The 24,458-nt window shown below is 38.0% G+C and overlaps 1 protein-coding gene across 3 annotated transcripts in view; it reads left to right on the plus strand.

Annotated features, from left to right (window-relative positions):
* The window catches only part of OPRM1 (opioid receptor mu 1), a 147,238-nt gene that overhangs the window by 46,653 nt on the left and 76,127 nt on the right, over positions 1-24,458 (plus strand). Inside the window, exon 4 of one of the 3 annotated variants that reach the window (XM_039873853.1) lies at positions 3,037-3,290. The exons of 1 other annotated variant lie outside the window; for it this stretch is intronic. In XM_039873853.1, the coding sequence (XP_039729787.1) occupies positions 3,037-3,075 (39 nt within the window). In that variant the 3' untranslated portion in view covers positions 3,076-3,290. Of the gene's footprint in view, positions 1-3,036; positions 3,291-24,458 lie in introns of those variants that run through there. One more of the 3 variants, XM_039873854.1, reaches the window with a different exon arrangement.

A 24,458-nucleotide genomic window follows, 5' to 3' on the forward strand; every position in this document is an offset into this window, starting at 1 on the left:
AAGTTGGAAAAGACAATCTCTTAAATTCCCTCTCGATTGTTGCATAGAGATTAAAAGTGCTTTAAATAAACTTCGATTGGAATCTAAGAGATTTTCAAAACTTTATTCTTCAAAATAGGCAAAAAACTAGCCTTAAAAAGAGGCAGGAAGTTACAAGCTTCTAAAGAAGAGGTCTCAGCAAGGAAGCAGGGCAGCTGTCCAGGACTCCATGGGTGCCAAGAATAAACAATGTGACTCAATGGACCAGAGAAAGCAGTTTACTACTGACGGCTCGGCAAACAGTAGGGGCATCGCCATGGGGAGTGCTGGCTTCCTTGCCCACATGTCCCATGGTGTGACACAATGGGCTCAGACTGTTGCCATGTACATCATGGATGGCCCTGCAGTTCAGGAGCCCAGACCTAAGGGTTCAGCATGTTTTGTAGTAAGCAGACCGAGCCTTCTCCCTTGGGAGAGGGAGCGAGCAATCACAAAATGGTCACGCCATGGGCCTCATGCAGTCAGCAGTGAAGGTTCTTAACTGACTGTGTGACTACAGAAACAACTCATAGTCAAAGATAGTTACTCGCAGTTCAGCTCGGTCAGCAAAAATGTGCTGACCTGCCTCTAGAAGGTGGACTCTGATGCCAGGAAACAGTACTCACACTGCTGTATGGAAACAGGAATCCATGTATCCCTCAGGTAGGACAGCCCTCCTTACTTACCTGGGGGCCTAACAAAGGGGATGCGATCCAAGGAGCAGTATTATAGCCAACAATTGCAGGAGCCAAAGATGAGCCAAATTGCAGACCCCATGCCCAGTGGAGACAAATCCTGTGTCCCACGCTGTCCCACTTGCAAACATACATTTGAAGGGGACAGGCTCCATCTGGAGTTTGTTGACAAACTTAATTTTGATCACTGTTACATTAATTTGGATAATCCATATGGGCATGGTCACCGAGTAGTTGTAGCCTTGATAGCCATGCATGGCATAACCCAAGGGCACTCAGGTGTCATAGGAATTGGTGTGAGCTTACCTGAAACAAGACTGCACCTATCTTTGCATTTTCACATGGACAAGGGCTTCACATTTAGGAGCTGCTGCCTTTGATAACAGTAGGCACATAGAGGAACTAAGGGCCAGCCAAGCCCATGCGAGTCTCTGATCCCACGGTGTACAGATCGAAGTGATGCTCCCAGAAGACTGGCCTGGCAGCCAGAGCGACTGCTTGTCTCAGTGGACCATGTGATTGTTTTGCCTGTTACAGGGTTGGCGTTTAGAGATAAGGATCGTGTTAATCAATGTCCCGTCCCCGCACCTCCAAGGTTGAAGGTATCCCTTCCCCAGCTGAAGAAGGGATTGGTGTCAGGGAAGCGCCAAAGGCCACCCCTAATGGAGGCTGCCTTTTCTAACAGAAATCTGTAGTTTGAAGGGCCCTAGGGCTGGGCTGTTGGGACGGCCTGTTGCACTGCCTCCAGGGTCGCCTGTCGCTTAGGTCTCTTGCGAAATTTGGCAGATTTTCTGATTAACCTGTAGCCTCAACAAAACAGGTACATAGATAAGGCACGTATTGTCTCCAAAACCCAACTATGCAATTAAGTTTCGGTCTTTCCAGCCTTGGAGAGTCGTAACACAAAGAACATTTTTTTTTTTTTTTTTTTTTACTGTTTCTAGAACCCACTATTAAGCAGTAGCTCACGTGCTCCCCAAATTTTGACTTGGGTGGCTGGTCTCTGAATCTTATCAGAATTAATGAGCACTCCTGGGTCTTCATGCTGAGTTAGCATCTGCTAACTTTATTGGGGCTGGTTGACGTAATATCATTAATGTAGTAGAAACAAGTTACTTGCAAAAAAAAAAGAGAGGCTTGTTCTGTGGTTTGGCCCACCTACTGGTGGCAAAAAGCAGAAGAATCCAACATTACCATGGCTGCACAGTAACCATGTTTTTGGAAGCTAAGCCAGGTGAAGGATCTTAATCTTCGAGTGCCAAAGGGATGGAGAAAAGGCATGACCAAAGTCTAAGATGGCGTCCTGGGTGCCATCATGGGCAACTGATTCAGTGCTAGTCACAATGTCTGGAAGAGCTCGAACTGCAGGGGCAAAAACTGAATTCAGTTGACAATTATCCTCCATGAGACTCCAGATTCCTTCAGCATTTTTCACTGGCCACACAGGGCTATCATATCGGAAGGGAACCAGAAGCTGAGCTGTGATCGGGTATACGCACGTCCCACCGTCACCTCTCTTCAGGTGGCTCTTCCAGATCAGAACATCTCCCTTGGGCAATATGAGCATTCACAGGACAAGCATGTAAACTATCGATTCCAATTACACGTTCAGCCCCAAGAACAGCAGAAGGGGCACATAACGGGGGTCCAAGCAGCTCCACCCAAAGGTCAAAGTTACTTCCTTCCCCATTTTACTGTTTTAAATCTGACTAATTGAATGAGTGAGCCTCATTCCTCAAGAGAGCCTGGTACATTTGAGCATGGATATCAAAAGGAGACATAATAGTTTATGTTTTTCCCACCCTTACCTTTCTCCCCTATCCCCACTGCACCCTCCTTACGGGACAAGGCTTCTGAAGTCTCCTGGAAAAGAAGACTCTTCACGTTATTGTTAAAGGCTTTCAAATCAGGATCCAGAAGTGCAGGGTCAGACAGTAGAGGTTCTGAGGCAGCTATTTGCTCTCAGGCCACCACGTGGCTTCCTAGTTCCTTTGTTGGAGGGAGACTCATCTCCATGAAGGCATCCAGTTCTAATGAAGCACATGGAGCTACCTGTGCCTGCACAACCACCTGCCCCCTTGGGGCCCACTGTAGCCTGATGTCCGGAATGCATGTCTTTGTTGATCATCACATCGGTCTCTATGTTGGGAAATCCCTCTTTTAAGAGGCATATTCACATTTAGGGAAAACTCTGAAGCTTGCAGAAGAAGGTATACGCAAAGGCTCTCAATATAGTTCTGACACACAGAAGATGCCCAATAAATGTGTGCTGTAACCCAATCTGAAACACTCACTGTCCTTGTTCTTTCTTTTTTTCTTTCAGCTAGAAAATCTAGAAGCAGAAACTGCTCCATTGCCCTAACTGGGTCTCATGCCATTCAGACCCTCAACTGAACTTAGAAGCCACCATCTTATGTGGAAGCAGGTCACTGCAAGGATGTATGGAAAGTGCCTGCTCTGAGTCATCAAAACTCTTTCCTCTCTGGCCACTTCACTCTGCATAATAGAGGGACATCCAGACTAAATTAAGCCTTGGAAGGGAATAACTATACCACACTAATTAGTTCAGCTTGTGCACATAATCACAAGGAAGACGCCCAATGGGACTGCAACAGGCTATGGTATGTAAACTGAGGTCATCATGGGAGATAAACCTACTGTATGTAATCTTTATTTCAAGCAAATATTTATGGCCTCATCAAAGAAAAACCATAGATTGTTAAATTGACCACAGTACATGTAAAGTAAATGCTACCTCTGATAAAAGCACCTTGTGTGGACATCCAAGACTTTCTAGTCTTCTGTAAGGGAATATTTTGCTCTTCTTTTCACCCTTAATGTTAACCTTAAAATTATCTCCTGCTTAAGACTTCATTTCCACCTTTATTTCTTGGTTTTGTATTTTTTAAAAGAATGACATTTCTTACCTAGCTCCATTATTGTGAGGGAAGAGATTAACATGGAAGGTAATCTGAAACACAGTCATACGTCAGCTGTAGAAAGGTTGATTCTTGTGCATAGCAAGTGCTTCCTGAGAGTCATGATGGGAGATTTTTCCCTTCTTAGGCTTTCGTTTTTCTCCCCGTTTTAACTGCAGTTCTCTCGCTGCCATCTAAGCGTTCACAAAAGGTAACAGTGGGTCAATGAACTCGTCATTTTTTCATGCAGGAAGTCAAGCATTAAAATATACCCTTCATTTCTCAATAGATTTTTTTCATACTGCATGCTCCCTTTACATGTTATTTTCCTTTGTTAACTCTGCTCAGAATACTTATGCTTTTTGAATCAGACTGATAAATAGACGGATGATTTTGTTTACCTTCAGAACAGTTTAAACTATTTAAAAATATGGATTTAATAAGCTTAATCTCAAAACAGAAAGATTCAAATGACCATAAGAAAAAAAATAAGTGATCTGCTTTTCAATTCTGTGTAGTTACTTGGACATGAAATATTAACAATGACTCAAGCATATTTTCCAGAAGACTGTGTTTATACAATATCTTCACCAATAAGTTGGTCTATTTTATCTTTTCTAAATGTCAAGTTTTTTTTTGTAAAATGTCAGTCTTCTAAGTAGTTTCTCAGACAATTCTCCTCTTTGACTGGTTTTCTTCGGTATAAAATACAGTAGAGGTTTGGCAATCACCCATTTTGTTTGATCTATAAAGGCAGGCAGTCAAGTCAGCTGGCCAATGACAAAAAGCTCCCCATTTTGAACTTTTGTCTGCATTGATTAAATGAATAAAGTACATTGCAGTTATCCATGAAGACATAAGTATAAAACTGGTGCCAGCTTTCCTTATAAGAGTATTCTTGAGTCTACAGGCTCTCAGTAGTCTCAAATTAGTATTTGTTCTTCAACCTAACAAGGCACAAATACACATCAGACATCCAAAGGTAGTATTTCAGGAAAGCAAACGCTGTGGATCAGAATAACTGAATTTACTGTCTCAGATCTGACTGGCTGTAGTTATACAGACCCAACCCATGTATCCATTGGATGAGAAAAAAAATCCAAGATAAGTAGTTTAATATTTTCTTCTGTGAAGTCTTGTATTTGCCTCTAATAATCTCCATTTCTCAAATATTATATTCCAGAATTGATATGCATTATTTTTTTTTTGCATTTTCTGATCAAAATAATTAACACCAGGGCCTTAAAAAGATTTAGAATGTTAAATAAATACATTTGTGTGTGTGTGTACACACAGACACACATACACGCACACAAGTAAAAGGGATAATTCAAATGATACACACTAGGGGAAAATGAAATATTTGCATACAAGTTACTGGGGAGGAAAATTTTGTTTTTCGTGGGCTATAATAACATGATTTCTCTCAAGGGACATGGTAGTGCTGTTTGCTGTTCATAAGGCCATTTTTCAACAATTGTTATTTCAGCCTAATGGCAGCTCTCTATTAAGACATTCTAAAGTAAATAATAAATGTGTTTTCAATATTTTCCATTCAAAACCATTTTTTGTCATAAATTTGCTAGAACAACCTTGCAATTCCTTGGCAAATGAGAAGTAGCAGCCTTGAGTAGGCCAGATGAGCTCAAGTTTCTTATAAAATCTAAAGATAAAGAAAATGTAATGGTCTGCTTTGTTCTTCCTTCCTATTTCACCCTTGTCCATATGAATGGGCTCTCTTCCTAGTCTGGTGGCCCAGTAATGTAGACTATACATGTGAAGTGAAAGTTTCACTTCTTCATCTAATTACGTGCTGTAGAGATTCTAATCCCAAGTAGGCAGTGCTTTCTCTTTTAGTCTTGACCTTCACTGTTACTTTGCTCCTACATTTTTCTTTCTTTGCCAATCACTAGAAAGGAAAGAAGAGGGGAGATGAGACAGCTGGGCCAAAAGTGAGTCAATTTATTGCCAATACCCCCATTGGGTATTTGCTCGCACTTTCATTTTAAACCTTTTGCTGTAATATTCTGGATCCTCATTAACAATTTGATGATGTCAAATAAAAGGGTTTAGTGAAGAGGCTAAAAGTTTGAGCTTCAAGGTCATCTGGATCCACATCTGAGCACACATTTTAGTATTTTTTGGCTTTGTGGCTTTGAGTAACATATTCAAGCTCTCTTAGCATCAAAAGTAGGATGCTACTTAGCATTAAAAGTAGGGCCAGTAATAGTAATCTTATTGGGCTGTGGTCAGGACCCAGTGAAATAATGTACATAAAAAGCTTGGCCTACCATGTAGCAAATGCCCCATATTTGTAGTGATAAATGAAAACTATCAACATTGGAGAGAGAGAGAGAGAGAAGAGAGAGAGAGAGAGAGAGAGAGTTTGTGAGTGTGTGTGTGTGTGTGTGTGTGTGTTAGTTCTCACTGGGAACCACCTCTCTCAGATAGCCCTTGGCACAAAAGCCTGAGAGTAATCTCCTTGGGAAGGCGGAAAGCTCTTCAACCAGAATCTTCTATGATAGAATGGCATTCCAACGGTGCCATCAAAAGAAGCAGGACTCTTAATTTAGCCATTGAAAATACTTTTCAACATTGAAATAGTCAGTTGGCAGTTTAAAAATAAACCCTTTAATAAAATAGCTTTGAGTTGGTAAGAGGATAGTCACTTCCTTAGATAATATGACATGTGTTGCTAAAACTGACATTCATTCACTTGCAAATTTCATTATTGAAATGGCACACTTAGCTTATTTAATATTACCTAAAAGATGCTAACAAAATTCTACTTCCAGCCTTTTCTCAGAATGTACTTTCAGGATCTAAGCAAAAGTTGAAATTCAGAAGCACAGATACAAAGCCTAGAGAAATAAAACTGAGATGCAAAGAAAAGATTCTCCCTGACCACATTTATCACAAAGCCCCCAAAGCATTCAAAGTTCTTACTGAAATCAAATATATTTATACGTTCAAAAGCTAAAACAAGGTTCTTTTGGTAATGCTGGCAATTACCAAGATGAGGTGGCCCATGAGCGATTCTTCCAGCTTCAGCTAACAGTACTGCAGAAGCTGCTATTATTACCTCTTGGGTTTTCTCAAACTTCAGAGAGTCTTAGCCAAAGCAAACTGAGAGGACATGATAGCCTCAGCCTCTCGGCTCCTCCACTGCCCACCCATGCCCCTGCTGTGGCTATACAGCCAGAAACGCTATCCCCTTCATGGAAATATCCGCCAACAGAAAATAGGTGTCTTAAAGAATCCTTACGGCCATTGTCGAAGCATCAGGATTCTTGCCTAGATCCTCAACATAATTTTTTCTCACAGGCCATATTGCTCGGGCTAGGAGAAGGGATGGGCACAAACGTGGACCTTCATCGGTGCCTTGGCCTAACCATTGTATTTTCTCTATGTGAGGTGCTATAGGATTCATAGTCACAGAATGTGGCATCCAGATTTTATTTAAGACCCCTGTCATTAGGACTTTAGGGCCTAAATTGACAAGTCAATTAAAGGGTCTAACTTTGAGACATCCATCGGAGAGACAGTTAAATTTAACTAGAAATAATTACAACCCACAGTCATTGTTTTCTACTGAAATCGAAATACTAAAACTTCAAAGAATTATATACATTACTGTTGAAGAATTAAGCAAACCCACATACTTAGTGTACTATAGTGTGTGGCAAATATTCACGTTCTTGTCATGTAATGCCATAATATTTATTAAAGAGAGCAGCATATGGGAAAAGTTCAATTTAATTTAACCAATATTACTGTATTCTAGGCACTCAGGTTACAAACATAAGGACTATTGTCATTGAGATGTTAGGAACATGAAAAGTGGGCTAAGGGAGAATTGAAAGTGCATCCTATAATAACAAAGTACTTTTCACATAACATTGAATAGCTGCATATGCAATTAAAAGAAATTTTAAGAGCTCGAAAATCATTAAATTAAATATATCAACCTTTGAAAGCATCTCTTGACTTAAATATATGAAAAGATGATTCTAGACCCTGGGCACGTATTCAGAGAAAAATCAATTTTCTGGCGTTCTTCCCATCACACATTTCATAAAAATTTAATAATATACTTTTTCAACTCACTTTGCGTTACGTGTAGTAAATGGTAACTCCATGAAAATCTGCACTTGGAATTAAACTATATGAAGCTACAGAAGAAATTGAGAGAGTTGCTGCTGCCTCTGAATTTTGAGAGAGCTTCAAGTTAGCATTTCATAGCCAACCAACTTGGGAACTAATGTTTAGCAATGCCCCAGACCCCATACTGAGAAAGGACAGCCCTGTGATCTCATATGGTACAGGAGGAGTGAGCTCTTCTCTCCCAACCTCCAGAAACTTAGAGGTATTTGTTCTGTTCACATCCAAAAGAGACCCCCATATTCTTGAAGACAGAACAAAATTCTATGGCAATATATTAAGATGTTCCCAGAATGTACTACTGGGTCTGAGATGATACGAAAGTTTTATTATTTCTTTGGGGGGAAAAAATGAGTTAAAACTCAAGTAGAACCAACATAGTGTAAGGAAGGAAAGAGAGAGCCCACTCTTTTTTATGATTCTATTATTTGAGTTACTTGGCATCACACTTCACTGCCACTCAGAGAACTTAGTTGGCAGTATTACTCTTTATACAGAATGATTAGATCTAAAAAGTGCTCTCCTGTCTTATAGAGCAGGTATTCAAATATATGCAATCCATTCAAAGTTACAAAGATTCTATAGCATCTATTCGTTCAGAAACAAGACCTACTGAAACCATATTTGAGTGCAAGCAGCCATGTTGAAGTAGAGTTACAGCTGTTTCAAGAAAACTTCTGTAGTCATGGAAACAATGCAAAACAATCTCATGTTAGTATAAAAATTGTCTGATATGAATCATATTTTATGTAAGCAAGTTTTCAGCGTAAGCATAGATATGTTTACATTTTTCAGATGGTGTGTCTTCAGTTTAGGTTTTGAGAGAATAGTAATATTAAGTATATCTCATGAAGAGGAATGCTCACCATTTTGCAATAACTGAATTTGCCTCTGCCTGTGCATCTCAATGATTACACATCCCAATGATTTCTTGTCCTTAAAAGCTACTTCATGAATCAAATATAATTTGCTTCTCGGCCCACAATCATGTGCATAAATCTAAACCAGTGCAATTGAGAAAAAGCTTTATTATTTAAATTCCAATTTTAGTATCCCATTCTTAGTAATACATACATTGTTTACAAAGAAAAGTATGTGTTTGTTTTATGATTTCAGAGAAGGAACACAGAAGTCCTTTTAGAGGCAATGAGGAAAATTCATCTTAGTTTTGTCACATGCACTAGAATAGAAATATTTAGCAACAAAAATCTTCCAGGAAAAGGGGTTTTGAGCATTGCCTATATCTTTATTCTTCTTACCTGGAAATGTGACTTTTGAAAGAATCTAAATCTTCAGAACAGGTTATCATATTTGCTTTCAAGTCTCTTAAAAGAAATTTCTGTTGTTTTGCTTCAAATACATAAATGTTTGATTTAATTAGCATTACCCACTAACGTTAGAAAATTCTCAGTGACTACACAGGATTACAAAATACCAAATGGAAATGAGAGGAGAAGTTGTAAAAACCAAGGGAGATATAAAAAGGAAGAGAGGGACAACTATTCTCCTACGAGCCTGGGTAAAATTGAACAGTCACACACGATGAACAACATGAGTGAGCTTCATAAATTCGAGCACAGTAGAACTATTTTAATCAACAAATACTAGAGAAAAGGGAAAGGAGAGGACATTTGTCTGACCCGATGACTGTGATTTCACCATCCACAGTGGAGTACGAAGCTGACGAACCTCTGAGGAGAACAGCAATCGTTTTCCCTTGTTCTGAGGAGGCAGAAGTGCCTGCACAGTACATGATATCTGCAAATTCATAGGTCTCATAGGCTCTCCTATCTCTGCTTCCTTCGGAGATGAGCTTCTGGGTTGCAGAGATACTTTTCACATTCCGTATTCAGTTACGGCTGCAATGTCACCGCCCACACTGCTGTGACACCAAAATAATCAAGCCTACAGATCAGCTGCTGCCTCTTCTAGCATGCAAGGGCCTGAGTAGATTTGACTTCCACTGATATTCCCAGTCACAGTTTTGATAAAGCCCTCAAAGGATCGTCGACCAGAGGTAAACCTGTGACAATCCCACTGCTTTTTGAGTGACATATTAGAGTTCTTACCTTCTCGAAATAATAAAATGCACTTTGCATGGTTTCCATTATATGGCATAACATTGAGATGCAGGATTAAATTCTATCGTCTTCCTAGCAGTGTGTATGACTCTTTTCTTGCCATGGTCAAGACATGCTTTGAAATCAGTGGACATCAGTCTAAGGAGTCCACTTACTAGAGACTTCCAAAAGAGAAGAGTTCCCATTTATAAAGCAATTGGATAAAGCAGTCAGTTGTGAATTTCAGAATGTCTATCCACTATTTGTTTACTCTTTGAAGTTTTTTTGTTGATTGGTTGGTTAGTTAGTTGGTTGTGTGGGGGTTTTTGTTGTCGCTGGTCAAGATTTTTCACTTCTCCCTGGAATGTTTGTCATCACAGACACATGCTCCTCTATGTTCTCTGCGGAATATACTTCCCTTTGAAATGACCATGTATGGGGTCATCATCACCTGAATACAGTAAAAAATGGAGACATACGAAGTTTTGCTCATGGCTTGACATCATGGTGGGCAACCTACACTCTCTATTTCACCAAATAATGGCCTCCTTCTCTACATCATTTTGACTTTAGAATCAGTCAGAATTCCATGCACAATATCCTGACTAGTACAAGAAACCCAGCCTATTCTTGTTCTCCTGCATCTCTGCAGGTGGTAAGCTTGATTCCTATTGCCTTTGCCTGCCTCTGCAGGGGTCTGTTCAGAAAACAGAAAAATAACAAGGCCTTCCTGTTACTCTCTTTGGCTGCGAAATGATTTGTTCCCATCTGCCCCCAGGCTCACCCAGTGCTCTGGCTCAGTGGGAAGCTGCTACTGATCACTGCTGTCTTAACTTGAAACTCATTTGCTTTATGGAAATTCATGGCTCTTATTTCTCAAGGGAATGGAGAAAACCAATAGGTCTCTTACCCAACTGGGTATTTTTCATGTAAGTTATACCATCTATATAAATTAGGTTCAAATAACATTAGACTATTTTCAGGATTTATAATATCAATATTATAAGTTGTAGAATCTGGCAAGTGTTCTTAGGATCCCCTTGCTGCCTGTGAATCAATCACATACCTTCTACGTGAATTGGGAGAAAATAACAACAATAAGAAAAGTGCGTTTATGTGAACAACTGCCCAATGACTTTCATTTGTTTACTTGTTTGTTTATTGATAATAAACTTCATCCATTGTGGGGGGAGGGAGGTGGAAATAATCCTGATTACATGATTCCTTTTTTCACGTTTGTTATGAAATCCTTTCTCCTCTAAGAGGAACTGAATCTTATCATAACCAAATTCATAAACCAAACGACATAATATAATTCCTAATAATGATTGATGTGCCATTCATTTTAAGTAATGTTCACTGCAATAAAATTCCAGTGAAATCTAAGAATTGGGCCAGTCTACTGAAGGTAAATGCACCAGGATGTAGCTCGGTCCATATGCATGGATAGGCACATAAAAAAATATATCTCTTTTAAAGTAAGCTTCCAGAAAGAAGTTGGGAAATCAATTCAGTTAGTTTCTTATTGATCTTGAAGATCACTAAAGTGATCATGCTGATTGTTCTCTAATTGGCTAGCTTCTCACTTAGAGACAGCTGGAAACTGAGCAATTAAAGACACTGTGGAGGAAAAGACTACCTTATAGTCCATACAGAGCTGCAGGAGAGAAGAGGAGAACCCGATAAATGTCACCTGTCTGGTAAGAGCCATGCTCTCTGTGACATAAGTGGAAAAAACTCAATGTTTCCTCTAACTCTGTATTTGCATAATGCACAGATATCATTGTAAAAATAGGAAATTAATGTTAGTTGGATCTACAAACATAAGTCAATTTGACTCTATTATATTAAAAGAGAATAGTTTTTACCTGTATCTGTATTTTATAATATTTTAAAGTCTAAGAAGTTCACATCAACATTATTTAATATTAGAGACTTTTACATTCAAATATGAGTTTGAGTGCCCACTATTTGAGAAAATCCATAATGGAAAACCTAAAAAGTCAATAACACTTTCAGATGTGCGTTTTCTCATAAGAGCATCTACATTCATTTGAAGAATAGTACTGTACATGTTCTCAAACATATTTACTTAGTTCATAGCCTGATGAACATGTGACTTCCCAGATTGTTGGAAATAGTCTCTCAAGAATCAGGGGACCCTGTGATTTTTTAAATGGCCGGTTTGGTTGAAGTTTCTGTTATCATTCAGGTGTTTGCATTACATAGTTAAAAATAACTGTCACCAACACACACACACACACACACACACACACACACACACACACACACACACACACACACACACCATAGCAAAATGGAGCCTTGGAAATTATATGGTAATTGTGATCAAAATAGAAAATAATCAATAAAATTTATCAAGGTCTTAGCTCCTTATTTGAAAATTCATAATCAATAAATTACTTGCAAACTCATTATTTACATTTATACTCTGGAAATAAAATGAAAATTAGAAAATGCTTTCAACTGTACCTTCTCTTTTAAATCTTAATTTGAACTTCAAATTATATTATTATCTATACTCAAAACATAAATTTCACTGAAAAGTCTGAATGATCATAAATCCTAAATTCATAAAATTTAATGCTATGATTTATAATTTAATATTCCTATCAAAAAAATTCTGCTCTATTACTAACAGAATATAAATTCCTATTAACTTAATAAGAATTAGAAATAGCAGTTTATATATCTTCCCTTTATACAAGTTTATATAAACTTATGTACATATTTATATAGGCATATAAATTCCCATTAATTTGGGGGGAATTAAAGAAGAAATGCCAGTTTTCACTAACTCATCCTTCCTTTGGCAATTTATTTTCTGACCTTTTAATCTACTTAATAATTATGGAAACTTAAAATGACATGTGATCTTGTCATTTACATTTTATTATGTTAAATGAAAAAAAAGAAACCATTTTGCAAGTGGAGCTTTAAAAAAAAGAAATAGAAAAATCTACTCTATTAAAATGTAGCAAAGAGACAAGTTTTAAAAAGTGTGAATCTAAACATTAGGTGCTCTGTCATTTGTCGTTAAATTTTTGTAACAATAATGACACATTTTTGCTTTCCAAAGATAATTTCCATTAAAATAGAGTTGTGTTTTATATTTTTAATTACATTTGAAATTCAGGTAACTAAAATACTTAGTTTAAAAAAATATCCATAAGGTTTTCATGATTTTTGAAAATATTATAAAGAATATGTTTCATTGAGATTCTCTGTGGTTGACTTAGTTCAAATATTTTTAAACAGATTCTTGCCCACAAACTACATTTTCCCCAGCAACAGAAATGGCAGCAGAATTGTTACTTTCTTTTTCTATAACTTAAAGTCAAACCTAACATAAGCAATCAACTCTACCTATCGATGTCATTCTAATGGCTCCCATTAGGGGTCCAAGAGAATAGCTGAATCCATCATTTTCTTTGAAAGTGTTGTGGATGGAAGGAAAAATACAGATCTGCTGCTCTGCATATGGATTCAGCTTCTCTGCAGAGGTCAGATATCTAAAAAGCATGTAGAAATGCCCATCACCAGTAACCTAAAAAAAGGTCTAGAATAGTTTATGTTTTACAGATTTTGTATCTAAATCAATGAAAGCATAATAAGTACATCTTTCGAAACAGTATGAAATCAATAGATTTAACAATGAGCACAACATGCGGCCTGTGTTTATTTTCAGATATTCTCCCACATCTGCCTTTACAACTATAAGTCAAAAATATTCGCCTAAATATCTGTACAGTATTTCACCTATGTGCCACTGCTAGAAAAATAGAAACAAATGAATATATTGTTGGCTGTGGTAACACGCAAAAAGGGACATTTAAAAATACAACTTTCTTTTCATTTTCATGATCTAGTAATTTTGCCTTAGGTTTTTTCCTTTGGATTTTTACTTTTGGTTTTAATTCGTGTGTTAGCCCCATCATAATTATTTTTTTTTACTGTTGAAAAACATTTTCATGCACAGTAAAGACTAAGCTATCATTTCATACGTTGTGCACATATCCAGGTAGAACAGGATAATCAGCGGTAGCTTCCAAAAGAATAACCTGCCAAATCACAATGGTCTCATGCGCAGATCAAAACGTTGACTCGTACATCCAATAATGAGCATATCACTGAATTATTTTTACATTATTCTTATTTAACTGTTCAAGATAATTGTATGTAAAAATATAAACTTTGAATTGTATTACTCTTGTCGTGCCAGAATACATAAACACTTTAGGTTGTATTGTGATTTTCTTGCATGTAATATACAGTGATATACATAATAAAGAATACCTGATAGTGATATAAATCTAGATTTTTCTCTTGTCTTTCTCATTCACACATGACCACTGACCTGTTTTAAAAGAATATTCTCCAGGTAAATGTTGCAATGTAGGTAAGGAGCCTAAGAATTGGGCTAACAGGTGACTTCCATACTGAATAAGCACTTCAAAGTGAATGGAGTTGGCTTTTCATTTCATAAGTTATTTCCATTTTTTGTCCCTGAAACTTGACAACCATGACTCCTTCAGCTAGAACGGCCAATCAAACCATACAGAGGGAAAAAATCCTCTGCTGTAAAGTCTATAGTTGAAAATAAATGTAGCTACATTCACTTCCAGTCTACTTTTAAAAAATAAATTTGATACCTTAAGCAGTTGAGTTCTTTGCAAGCAACAAGAAGTTCAATAGAGTAAAATTTAGAGCATAGTGTAAATTGTTAGGTATGATTTCTTGACTGATGCAAAATCACTTTGGTTAAGAAAACAGCTATTTCAAGATAACACTGGATAACTCCAGATTACATATTGAAAAGAGTTATAAACATGAAACCTTTGGAAAGAAAAACTATGTCCGAATCCCAATACACACAAATATCTTCTCTGCCTAGCACTACCAGATGCAACTTCCTGCTGCACAGCTTTGTTCTGCTCAAGACCTCTATATGGTGCTCTCCTACCTAACAATTAAAGTCCCATCACTTCACATGACATCCAAAAGCCTTCATACTTTGTGTGAATATACCATGATGTGTTCATTCATTCTGCTATTCACAGACAGTTAAGTTGTTTCTTGTCTTAGATTATCACAAACAATGCTAACCTGTTCTTATCTTCTGATCCACATACACATGCGTCTCTCTTGGGTACATAGCTGGGAAGGGAAGTACTTAGTAAATAATACTAAATGGTTGTCTAAGGTGGCTTCACAAGTTTACCCTTCTTCCAGTGGTGTGAGAGCAAGTTCTAGTTCTATGCGTCCTTGACAACAGCTGATATTTTCAGTTTTTAACCATTTTAGACATTTTGGTGGTATATACTAATATCTTACTCTGAGTTATTTTGTATTTCTCTGGTAGTAAATATGTTGAGCATCTTATCATATTGTGGATAAGAAAGGAGCTCTATTCTAAATTTGACGAGTCCAGTGACCAAAAGTAACCTCATAAGGTAATCTGATCATAAATTCCTAACTGGGCAGGTCATGGTGGGTAGTCATGCCATGTCAGGCATATAATTTTAGTAAAAGGCTTATCTTTGCCTTAAGGAGGCCCTGGGCATGTCTCTGTGCACCTAGGTTGACACATCTTCGAAAAGCCTCTTTTTCAGACCCCTTGGAAGCATAACCGCCCTCATAATTTGTTAATTGTCCTAAATCCAATCCCTGGCTTGCTTTCTCCCACCTTCATGTCATCTTCCTTACCTTCCCTCCTTAATTCTAAATGTATAAAAGAAACTGAAAACCTGTCACTCTGGAGCACTTGAGATCTTGCTTCTCAGCAATGTCATCAGTTTGGCTCAAGTGAATTGTTACAAATATTCTCTACAGGTTTGAACATTTCTTATGTTGATGATATCCTCTTTGGCATTTGGAAATTCTCTTGTGAAATGACTATATAAGTTTCACCTATTCTTTATTGGATTGTAAGTCACCTTCTATTGACTTATAGTTCTTTACATTCTATGAATATGTCTTTTATTGGATAAATGTAGATCTATTTGTATATTAAATATATACTTTAATATAAACTTTTAATACATATTTTAAAAGTATCTTTCTAGCTCTATGGCTAGATCTTTTACTCTTTTACAGGCATACCTGAATGAATGAAAGTTCTAACCTTAATATAATCTAATTTATCAATGATAGTGGTTTATAGTCTTGTTTAAGACATCTTTGCCTACTATAAATCAAAGAAAATTTTAGCCTGTGTTTTATTCTAGAAGCTTTTACTTTTCACATTCTATATCCACCTGAAAATTATTTACACATACGATATGAAGTAGGAACAATATTCATTGTTCTTTCCATATGGACGTTCAATTGACCCAGCACCATTCACTGAAAATGTCTTTTATATCCAACAAAAGAATCTTCTCCTCTGCATTGCATTACACCTACGCTATAATTCAAGCAACCTTATATGTGTGGGTCTGATTCTGTTTAATCTGTTCCACTGGTTCATCAACACTGTTTTAAATATCCTAACTTTGCAGTGCTTTGAGTATCTAGCAGCAGAAGGCTTTGTTCTTTGTCCTCAAGATTGACTGCTATTCTTGGCCTTTCACATTTCCATACAAATTTTAGAATCAACTTGTTGATTTCCACAAAAAAATGCCAAAGGGATTGTGTTTAACGTTTAATAAAAAAAAAAGTTGGTCTGCTGGGAATAGCCCGTGACTGGGTAACAGAGTTTGAGAGCTGAGTAATGGAAGAAACTTTAAGTTTGGCTGAAGCCAAATTCTAAAGGGCTTGAATGTTATTTAAGGTCCATGTGCTTTATTCAGTGAACAGTGGGGAACTATCGGAGATCTTTAAGCAAAAATGTCAGATGATTAGCTCTGTATTTTTGAATGCTCACCAGGAAGCAGCATCCATCCCAAACCTATCCACCTAAATTCCCAGATACCTACTTTGTGGTAGGGTTATGTTCATACTCAGGTGCAGGGAAATGAGTTATTCCTTCTGGGACCCCAAAGCAGAGAAGAAACTTATTTTAAGCCTAAGGGTAGTAGAAGAAGGACTCCTCATGTGTTAGAGTAAACACGGCGGCCATTTCTCCTTTCTGATGTACCAACATTAAGTCTAAGCCTTGGGTTGAGAGGCAGAAAAGTGCCATCCTCTCTGAATCAGTGTATGTCTGCCTGGAAGACACGTAGTTCTCTGGGATGTCGAGATGAGGAGAGCAGATACAGTGACTCTGGTACTAGAGTTGAGCCTGATTTACCCACCCACTACCCTGTATCATCCCTCCCTTCCCCTCTAACCCCAGACCGAGACAGGGAACACTCAGCACTGAAAGTGCTGGAGACACAATACATCCAGAACCACACTATGTACAATGAAACACACAAAACAGCAACTTGATAAGATATATTCAGCCATGACTCACACTTTATCCCCTCCAACTTCTGACCCAGATAGTAGGAGCAGTCAGGCAGTCCTGCAAAAGTACAGTCAGTTCTCTTCCAGAAACGGTCTGGCTGAGTGGCTTATTAAAAATTCATGTGCATTTTTAGGATAAGAGTCAAAACCTCTTTGAGAAGAAGAAATGAGAATAACATTTAACCCACTTATCAAAAATAGGTGACAGAAACTATTTAAATTAGATTTCATACTGAGAAGAGATAGATCTAAGAGCCCCCCCTTTTTTTATTTTTCACCCATGGGGCTTATGAGGGCTGTCTGGTGGCCACCTGAGCTTTTGACCATGTCTGTGGGTCAAGTCTACTATCTACATCCCAAGAAGGCTTTGTTCATTGTGTGTATCTTGGAATTAATTGCCGATGTCTTTTGCAAAAGCAAAATAGACCAGAATAACTAGAAGTCTATGAGAATAGATATCTTTCCTTACTAGGTTGGTGCACTCATCCTGGGGAATATTGATCGATTTAATCTCTGTCCAGATCCAGGGGGAACTTCAGTTCTTTTTTAAATTCTATCTTCTCCCTGGTGACAGGCTTCATGGCCAGCATGCAAAAGGCAGTGTGCAGCCTCTCTGAGCCACCTGGGCCTCATATCCTGGCCTCTAGTCCCTCTCAGCCTTGGCGGGGAGACACAGAGGCTCTGAGGAATGAAGGTGGTAGTGCCAGCTTCATTCAGAATTTTCCTGGTGCAGCCTGATATTGACAGCAGTGCTCGAGCTTTCCCATCAAAACTAGGCATGCACTTTCTTAGAGGAAAATCAAAGCAGGCACACTAAAAACACCAAGACAGGGAAAATTGAAAGAATTTTGATATTAATATTCCCTAAAGAAGCATTCACATAATCATAATAGAAAAACTCAAATCCGCACTGGACTTTCTATTTTCAGTGTTGAGTATTTTCACTATTTTGATTTGCACAGGGAGGGTAGGAGAACCATTATCTTTCAAGTATTTAGGGCCTATAAAGACATAATTTAGCTCCGCCCATCCAGAAAGCCTGAGACAGTAATCCAGAATGTCCTGGCTGGTCATCTGGAAATGACTGAATGAATCTCTGGGTCTTGGCTGTCATAAAAGAGTGAGAAGCCATATCGTAGGGATCATGTACAGAATCCCGTCTGTGTCCCAACTGTCACTAGTGCTATTGTCCTGGCCTGCCACCTTTTCATCTCGGTGTCACCATTTTCCCTCTTGTCCCACTCTTGACTTCACCAGTGCTCCATTCCAAGGCTAAATATTTAATATGAAGAATACTCTGCCTAAGGTAGAAGGAGAGAAGTAGGAATGCGAGAAACCCCTATGGGAACTTCTGATATTCAGCTATCCTTGGCTCTTCTAGTAAAACAGTGGTATCGAATTTCAGTTGAATAATGTAGACACTGATGTTTGATACAGCCAAGCGATTCTGCAGGCTGAGCTCATCTAAAAGTCTCATGCCTCCCCTTATACTCCTTCCCTGGAATGGCTGGGGGAACCTCATATCCCATCTAAGCCTTCAGCACCTCAGCCCCCGTCCTGAGCCCTCTTTCCTCAATGATCCAGCAACTCCACAAACAGTGGCCAAACCACATTCTGAAATGCCAACGCAACAAAAATTTATAGCCCCTTAAATTCGAATGCATGGAGAGTGCAGTGGAAACTGGTAGCTGCTTTCCATAGTCTACCCATGTGGATGCAACTGGACATTGAAGGGATTTCAACCTATTCACCTACAATGAAAAGGAGAAAGAGTGAGGCAAGCAGAATAGTAGGTAGCTGCCCACACCTACCTGCCAAAAAAAAAAATCCCCACTACTAGTTGGGAATATGAAGTGCCTTTGAAAAACACTCACTTTATAACCCTTTTAATGATAATAAGGATATTATGAGCACTCATCAAGTGCAAACTATTTACAGTTGTTTTACTAAGTGATTTACAATTATCTCATTTATGCTTCACAGCAAATTTATCAAGCTTGTACTACTAGCATCCTTTTTTACAGATGAGGACATCAACATGGAGAGATTACGTTTTCCAAGTAACCCAGGTAGTAAGTTATTTCAAAGCTATGCTCTTAACTTCCACATTATAGTACTTCCTTACAAAACTACTTCCCAAGCATATAGATGACATGCAAAGAAATATAATAAAAGTCCAGGATTAGAAAAATAAAGCTTAGAGGTGGGCTTCTGGTAAAAATAAGATTACAGCTATGTACACTGGCCAAAAAGAAAGAATAAGAAAGAAGTATATTTACTATTTCAAAAAATAAGAGTTATCTCTGAATATGCTTATTTTCTATGGCATGCCTTGTGTAAGATTAACTATTTTATGGTTAAAGGGATAAACCTTAAACCTCTCTGAGCCCATTTCTGTATCTGCAAAATCACTAATAACTGACAAGAGGATTAAATTAGACAATATACAGAAAACTTTCAGTAAAAAAAAAAACACGTTAACATTTTTAATTAAATTTATTGGGAAGACATTGATTAATGAAATTATATATGTTTTAAGTGTACAATTCAATAATACATCATATGTATATCGCACTGTGTTTACCATCCAGTTAAATTTCCTTCTGTCACCATATATTTGACCCCCTTTACCCTCAAATTAACATTTTAAAAAGCCTTTGTATAGAAGTGATTCTCACCCCAGTTATTCATTTAAATCATCTGATTGTTTTAAAATAAAAAATACCAATGCCTAGGCCCCGCTTCAGATAGTTAAGTCAGTTAAGTGTCTGGAGGTGGGACCTGGTCATCAGGACTTTTTTAAAGATCCTCAGGTAAGCTTCACACGCATGCCTTCTGGGTCAAACACACCGAATGCGAAGGTACTCTGCCTATGTGTTTGGATGAAGGGGAGACAGCCAAGATCAGTGTCCTGGAATTGAACATTTCTGACTTGTGTAGCAAGTATTGGAAACCAGCACAAAAGATGGGAAGAGAATCAAATGTGTACCTTGAATCACATCGGAGAGGTCAAGGGCAGGGTCTATTTCTCCCTTTGGGAACTTAAAAATAGTTGCCCTTTAAGGTGCATCTCGAACTCATTGAGTTCTCCCCTTACCATCTCTTGCCTTTAAAGTTTCTTTCAAACTAAAAACCAGAAAATATGCAAAGACCTAAATGACTGCATTGAAGAAAGACAGCAGTCAATAGCAATGGCCCTTTGGTGGTGCTGTCTATAATCACTCTGGTCATGTTGACTCAATGTGATCTGGTCACTGGCAAGTCAGAAAGAACCTTTAACATAGGAGACACTGGGCTCCTTTTAATTCAGAACTGTCTTTCTGGAAAGAAAGGGTGTCTCTATGGCTGCAGTTGGGTCTCACATGGCCATAAATCTGTGGTAGATGAATATATTTTCAGAGAAGTAATCAGAGTGAAAGACACTTAAAGATCCTGGCAAGTGGAGGTAGTCACTAATATCAGCCTGTAACACCTTGCTTGTAGAAATGTACCAAATGCTTTTCATCTTCTCCACTGTATATGAAACGAAAGAAGAGATCTGCAGACCAAAATGGCCAGAAACAGGGAGCATGATCCCACGCCCCACATTTGAAATTTTCCAGGGATGATCATTCTTATCAAAAGTCGCTTGAACTGGCCAACCCCTCAAGAGGATAAAGAAGCGACAGTGCAGGCTCCAGTAACATGTTCCCGCTCTCAACAGAAAACCAGCACAAAAGGCCTGAAACATTGATATGCAAGTCACTCACAGGCTATGAGTCAGTTTTCTTCTGAAAGCAATTAGCAATTACCAGCATTTATTCAGTGAGCAGAACTTAGCAGACAGACACTGACAGTCCATCATTATCACAACAAAAGAACCGCAGCTTTGATCTTCCCCAGAGGAAGTGAGATTTTAAGAACTCAACATTCAGGCTCACTCTTTTCCCAGACCTATGATTTATTTTATCATCAGCCTTTAAAATAATATAAAGTTCAGCCATTTATTTATGAGGAGCTGCTTACAAGTGGTCCTCCCAAGAATCACACAGAAAGCTCCTAGAAACTATTCAACATAGATTTAATAGCTCAGCCCACAATGGGTGCCACCTCTACACCCATCACCCTTTGGACTGCCTTCTGGGAGAGGGCACCCTTTCTGCAAACTTTCTGTGGATTGTTTCCCCTTTGCCACACTCTAGCGGTTCAGCGGCTGCTCCAATGTGGTCAAATCAATCGTGACTTGTCAAATCCCAATTATAGGACAATGGTAGATACTGTAGAAGCCAGAATGAACAGGTGACCCTTGGATGGCCCCAGGTTTTGAGTACTAGACCTACAGTTTGGTCAGAGATTCAGTAATGGAGTCAAAGCCAAACTGGAATCAAATTTATTCCACCTCTAGCCCTTACTGGATGTACAATTTTGGACAAAGCATCTACCAAAATGAATAAAACCTACTTCACATAAAAAAATAATGCATATAAAGCACACTGCCTTACACACAATACATGGGAAATACGTATCGTCATAAGTCATAGTCTTTACCAGCTAGTAAGCCTGAATATGCTAAATGGTCAGCCCCTTCCCTCTAAGTCTCAGTGCTATGGCCCCCAGGTCATTTCCATTTAATCCCCTCTCTTGTTATTCCCTTGAACAGGGCAGGATGGTGAATTCCTGGCAGTCCCTTATCTGAAGTTCCTGCACCAGAGCTACAGCGCTGCAAACTTCCCAGTCTACGGACACCGTTGCTGCTTTGCCTGGTGCCTCTCCTGACCAAATTTTACACAAGAAGTTCCCACCCGGACCCATGGCACCTACAGCACCATGGATTTCTCCTTCCCAGGGTGCTTGGGAGCTGGAACGGCAGCCCCACCAAACTCATTCTGACCCTGGGATGTGTCCCCTCAAACCTTTGGCCTTCTCTGTCTTACAGTCCATGGGCTCTGTGATTCTTCTCCATACTCAAGCCTCATCTGAGGTCCCCAAATCCATCAAATAGACGTGACCTTATTTCAACCCTAATTGTGGACCAGTTCTTTGTCATAAGTCTCCTAGGTTCTTTACCAATCAGGATGTGGTTTTGAATTCCCAATACATTCTCTGCCCAGAAGACCTCCAGACAGAAAGACAGTCTTATCTCCAATATAGCAAAAGACTTGGTCACTAATATGTACATATACATATTCACATAAATGCACAGGTATGATACATAGTCAATAAAAAGAGTCAATATTATGTTGATTCCTTTTCTACAGAAAGCCAAACTGCTTATGTTACATTAATTTTTCTGACTTCATGCTGTCCCTTTGTATCTCAGACTAGCACACCTAGTCCTTTGAGAGATTAGTCCTTGCTATAGGACTATCTATATCAATACCTCAAAATCCAGCTCAAACCTTACCTCCTCCATGAAGCCCTCCTTGAATATTCCAGCACCCAGTCTTCTCTTCTTCATCTACATTTATTATAGTTATTGTCTGCGGTACACACTTGATGATGAATTTATCTTCTTCAGGACAGAAGGTAAATATTAATAAGAAAATAGTGATTTTTAAGATTTTAAATTGCCTTCTCTTGCATAACCCACTGGGAAGAGGATTTTGAATAAACCACTGGGAGCTTCCTTTGAAGAGGCAAATGAATTGCACTTGAGTCTGGGAGGGCCTGACATCCTACTAGTAAGCGCTCATCAGCTGTTTTCATGAAAATGAAATAGACGTACTTTTCCCTATTCCTTTCACAAAACACAACTAAAAATGGAAAACAGAAAAACAATAGAGCAAGTTAACAAAATAAAAAGGTGGTTCTCTGAAAAGATAAATAAAATTGACAAACGTCTAGCAAGACTGACAAAAAAGAGAGAGACGACATAAATTACCAATATCAGAAATGAAACAGATGTTATCAGTACAGACACTGCAGACATCAAAAGAATAATAAGGAGACATTACAAACAACTCCACGGAAATAAATTTGGCAACTTAGATGAAATGAACCAATTCCTCAAAAATCACAAAGAACCACAACTTACCCAGTATGAAGTAGCTAATTTGTATATCTTATAAGTATTAAGTAAACAAAATTTGCTATTTTAAAATTCCCAAAAGAGATATATCCAAGCTCGGATAGTTTCACCGGAGAATTATACCAAACTTTTAAAGAATTAACACCAATTCTATACAATCTCTTCCAGAAACAGAAGAAGAAAGAACACTTTGCAATTTGCTTTCTGAAACTGCTATTACACTGACACAAAAACCAGATAAGGACAGAAAAGGAAAAAAAAAAAACAATATTCTTCATAAACATTGATGTGAAAATTCTTAAAATATTAGCAAATAAAGTTCAGCAATACACAAAAGGAAGTATGCACCAAGACCAAGTTCAATTTATTCCAGGGATAAAGGTTAATTCAATATTCAAAAATCGATCAAGAAATCCACCATATGAACAAGCTAAAGAAAAGTCACATGGTTATATCAACTGATACAGAAAATACACTTGACAAAATTCAATACCCACTCATGATAAAACTCTCAGAAAAATAAAAATAGATAGGAACTTGCTCAACTTGATAAGGAATATCTATACAAAACCTATAGTCAACACCATGCTTAATAGTGAAAGGTGGGATGCTTTCCCTCTAAGATTGGGAGCAAGGCAAATATGACCACTCTAACCACCCTTTTTCAACATAATAGCCAGTGCAATAAAACAAGAGAGAGAAATAAAAGTCTTACAGATCAGAAAGAAAAAAATGAAATTTCCTGTTTACAAATGACATGATTATCTGTGTAAAAACTTCCAAGGAAATTTTTTTTAAAAAATCTGAAACAAAGGATTTCAACAAAATCACAGGATTTAGAATAAACATACATACCAAAGAAATCAATTATATTTTTATATACTTATGATGGACACTAAAATTAAAAATAAAATACCATCTGTAATCACTCAAACAATAAAATACTCAGGTGTCGATCTAAGAAAAATGTACAAGAATTTTATGCTAAAAAATTACGAAACATTGATCAAAGAAAACTAACTGGGGAGACATACCTTTTCATAGGTTAGAAGTCTCAACATAGTAAAGGTGTCAATTCTCACCAAATCAATACACAGGTTTAATGAAATTCCTATCAAAATCTCAGCAACGAGAGTGATATCAGATATTTCTAGTACTCAGTAATCATCCTCGTGAAAAAAAACATTAA

This window comes from Pteropus medius, unplaced genomic scaffold (genome assembly GCF_902729225.1).
Source record: "Pteropus medius unplaced genomic scaffold, Ma_sr-lr_union100, whole genome shotgun sequence".
In the NCBI taxonomy this organism is placed as follows: Eukaryota; Metazoa; Chordata; class Mammalia; order Chiroptera; family Pteropodidae; genus Pteropus; species Pteropus medius.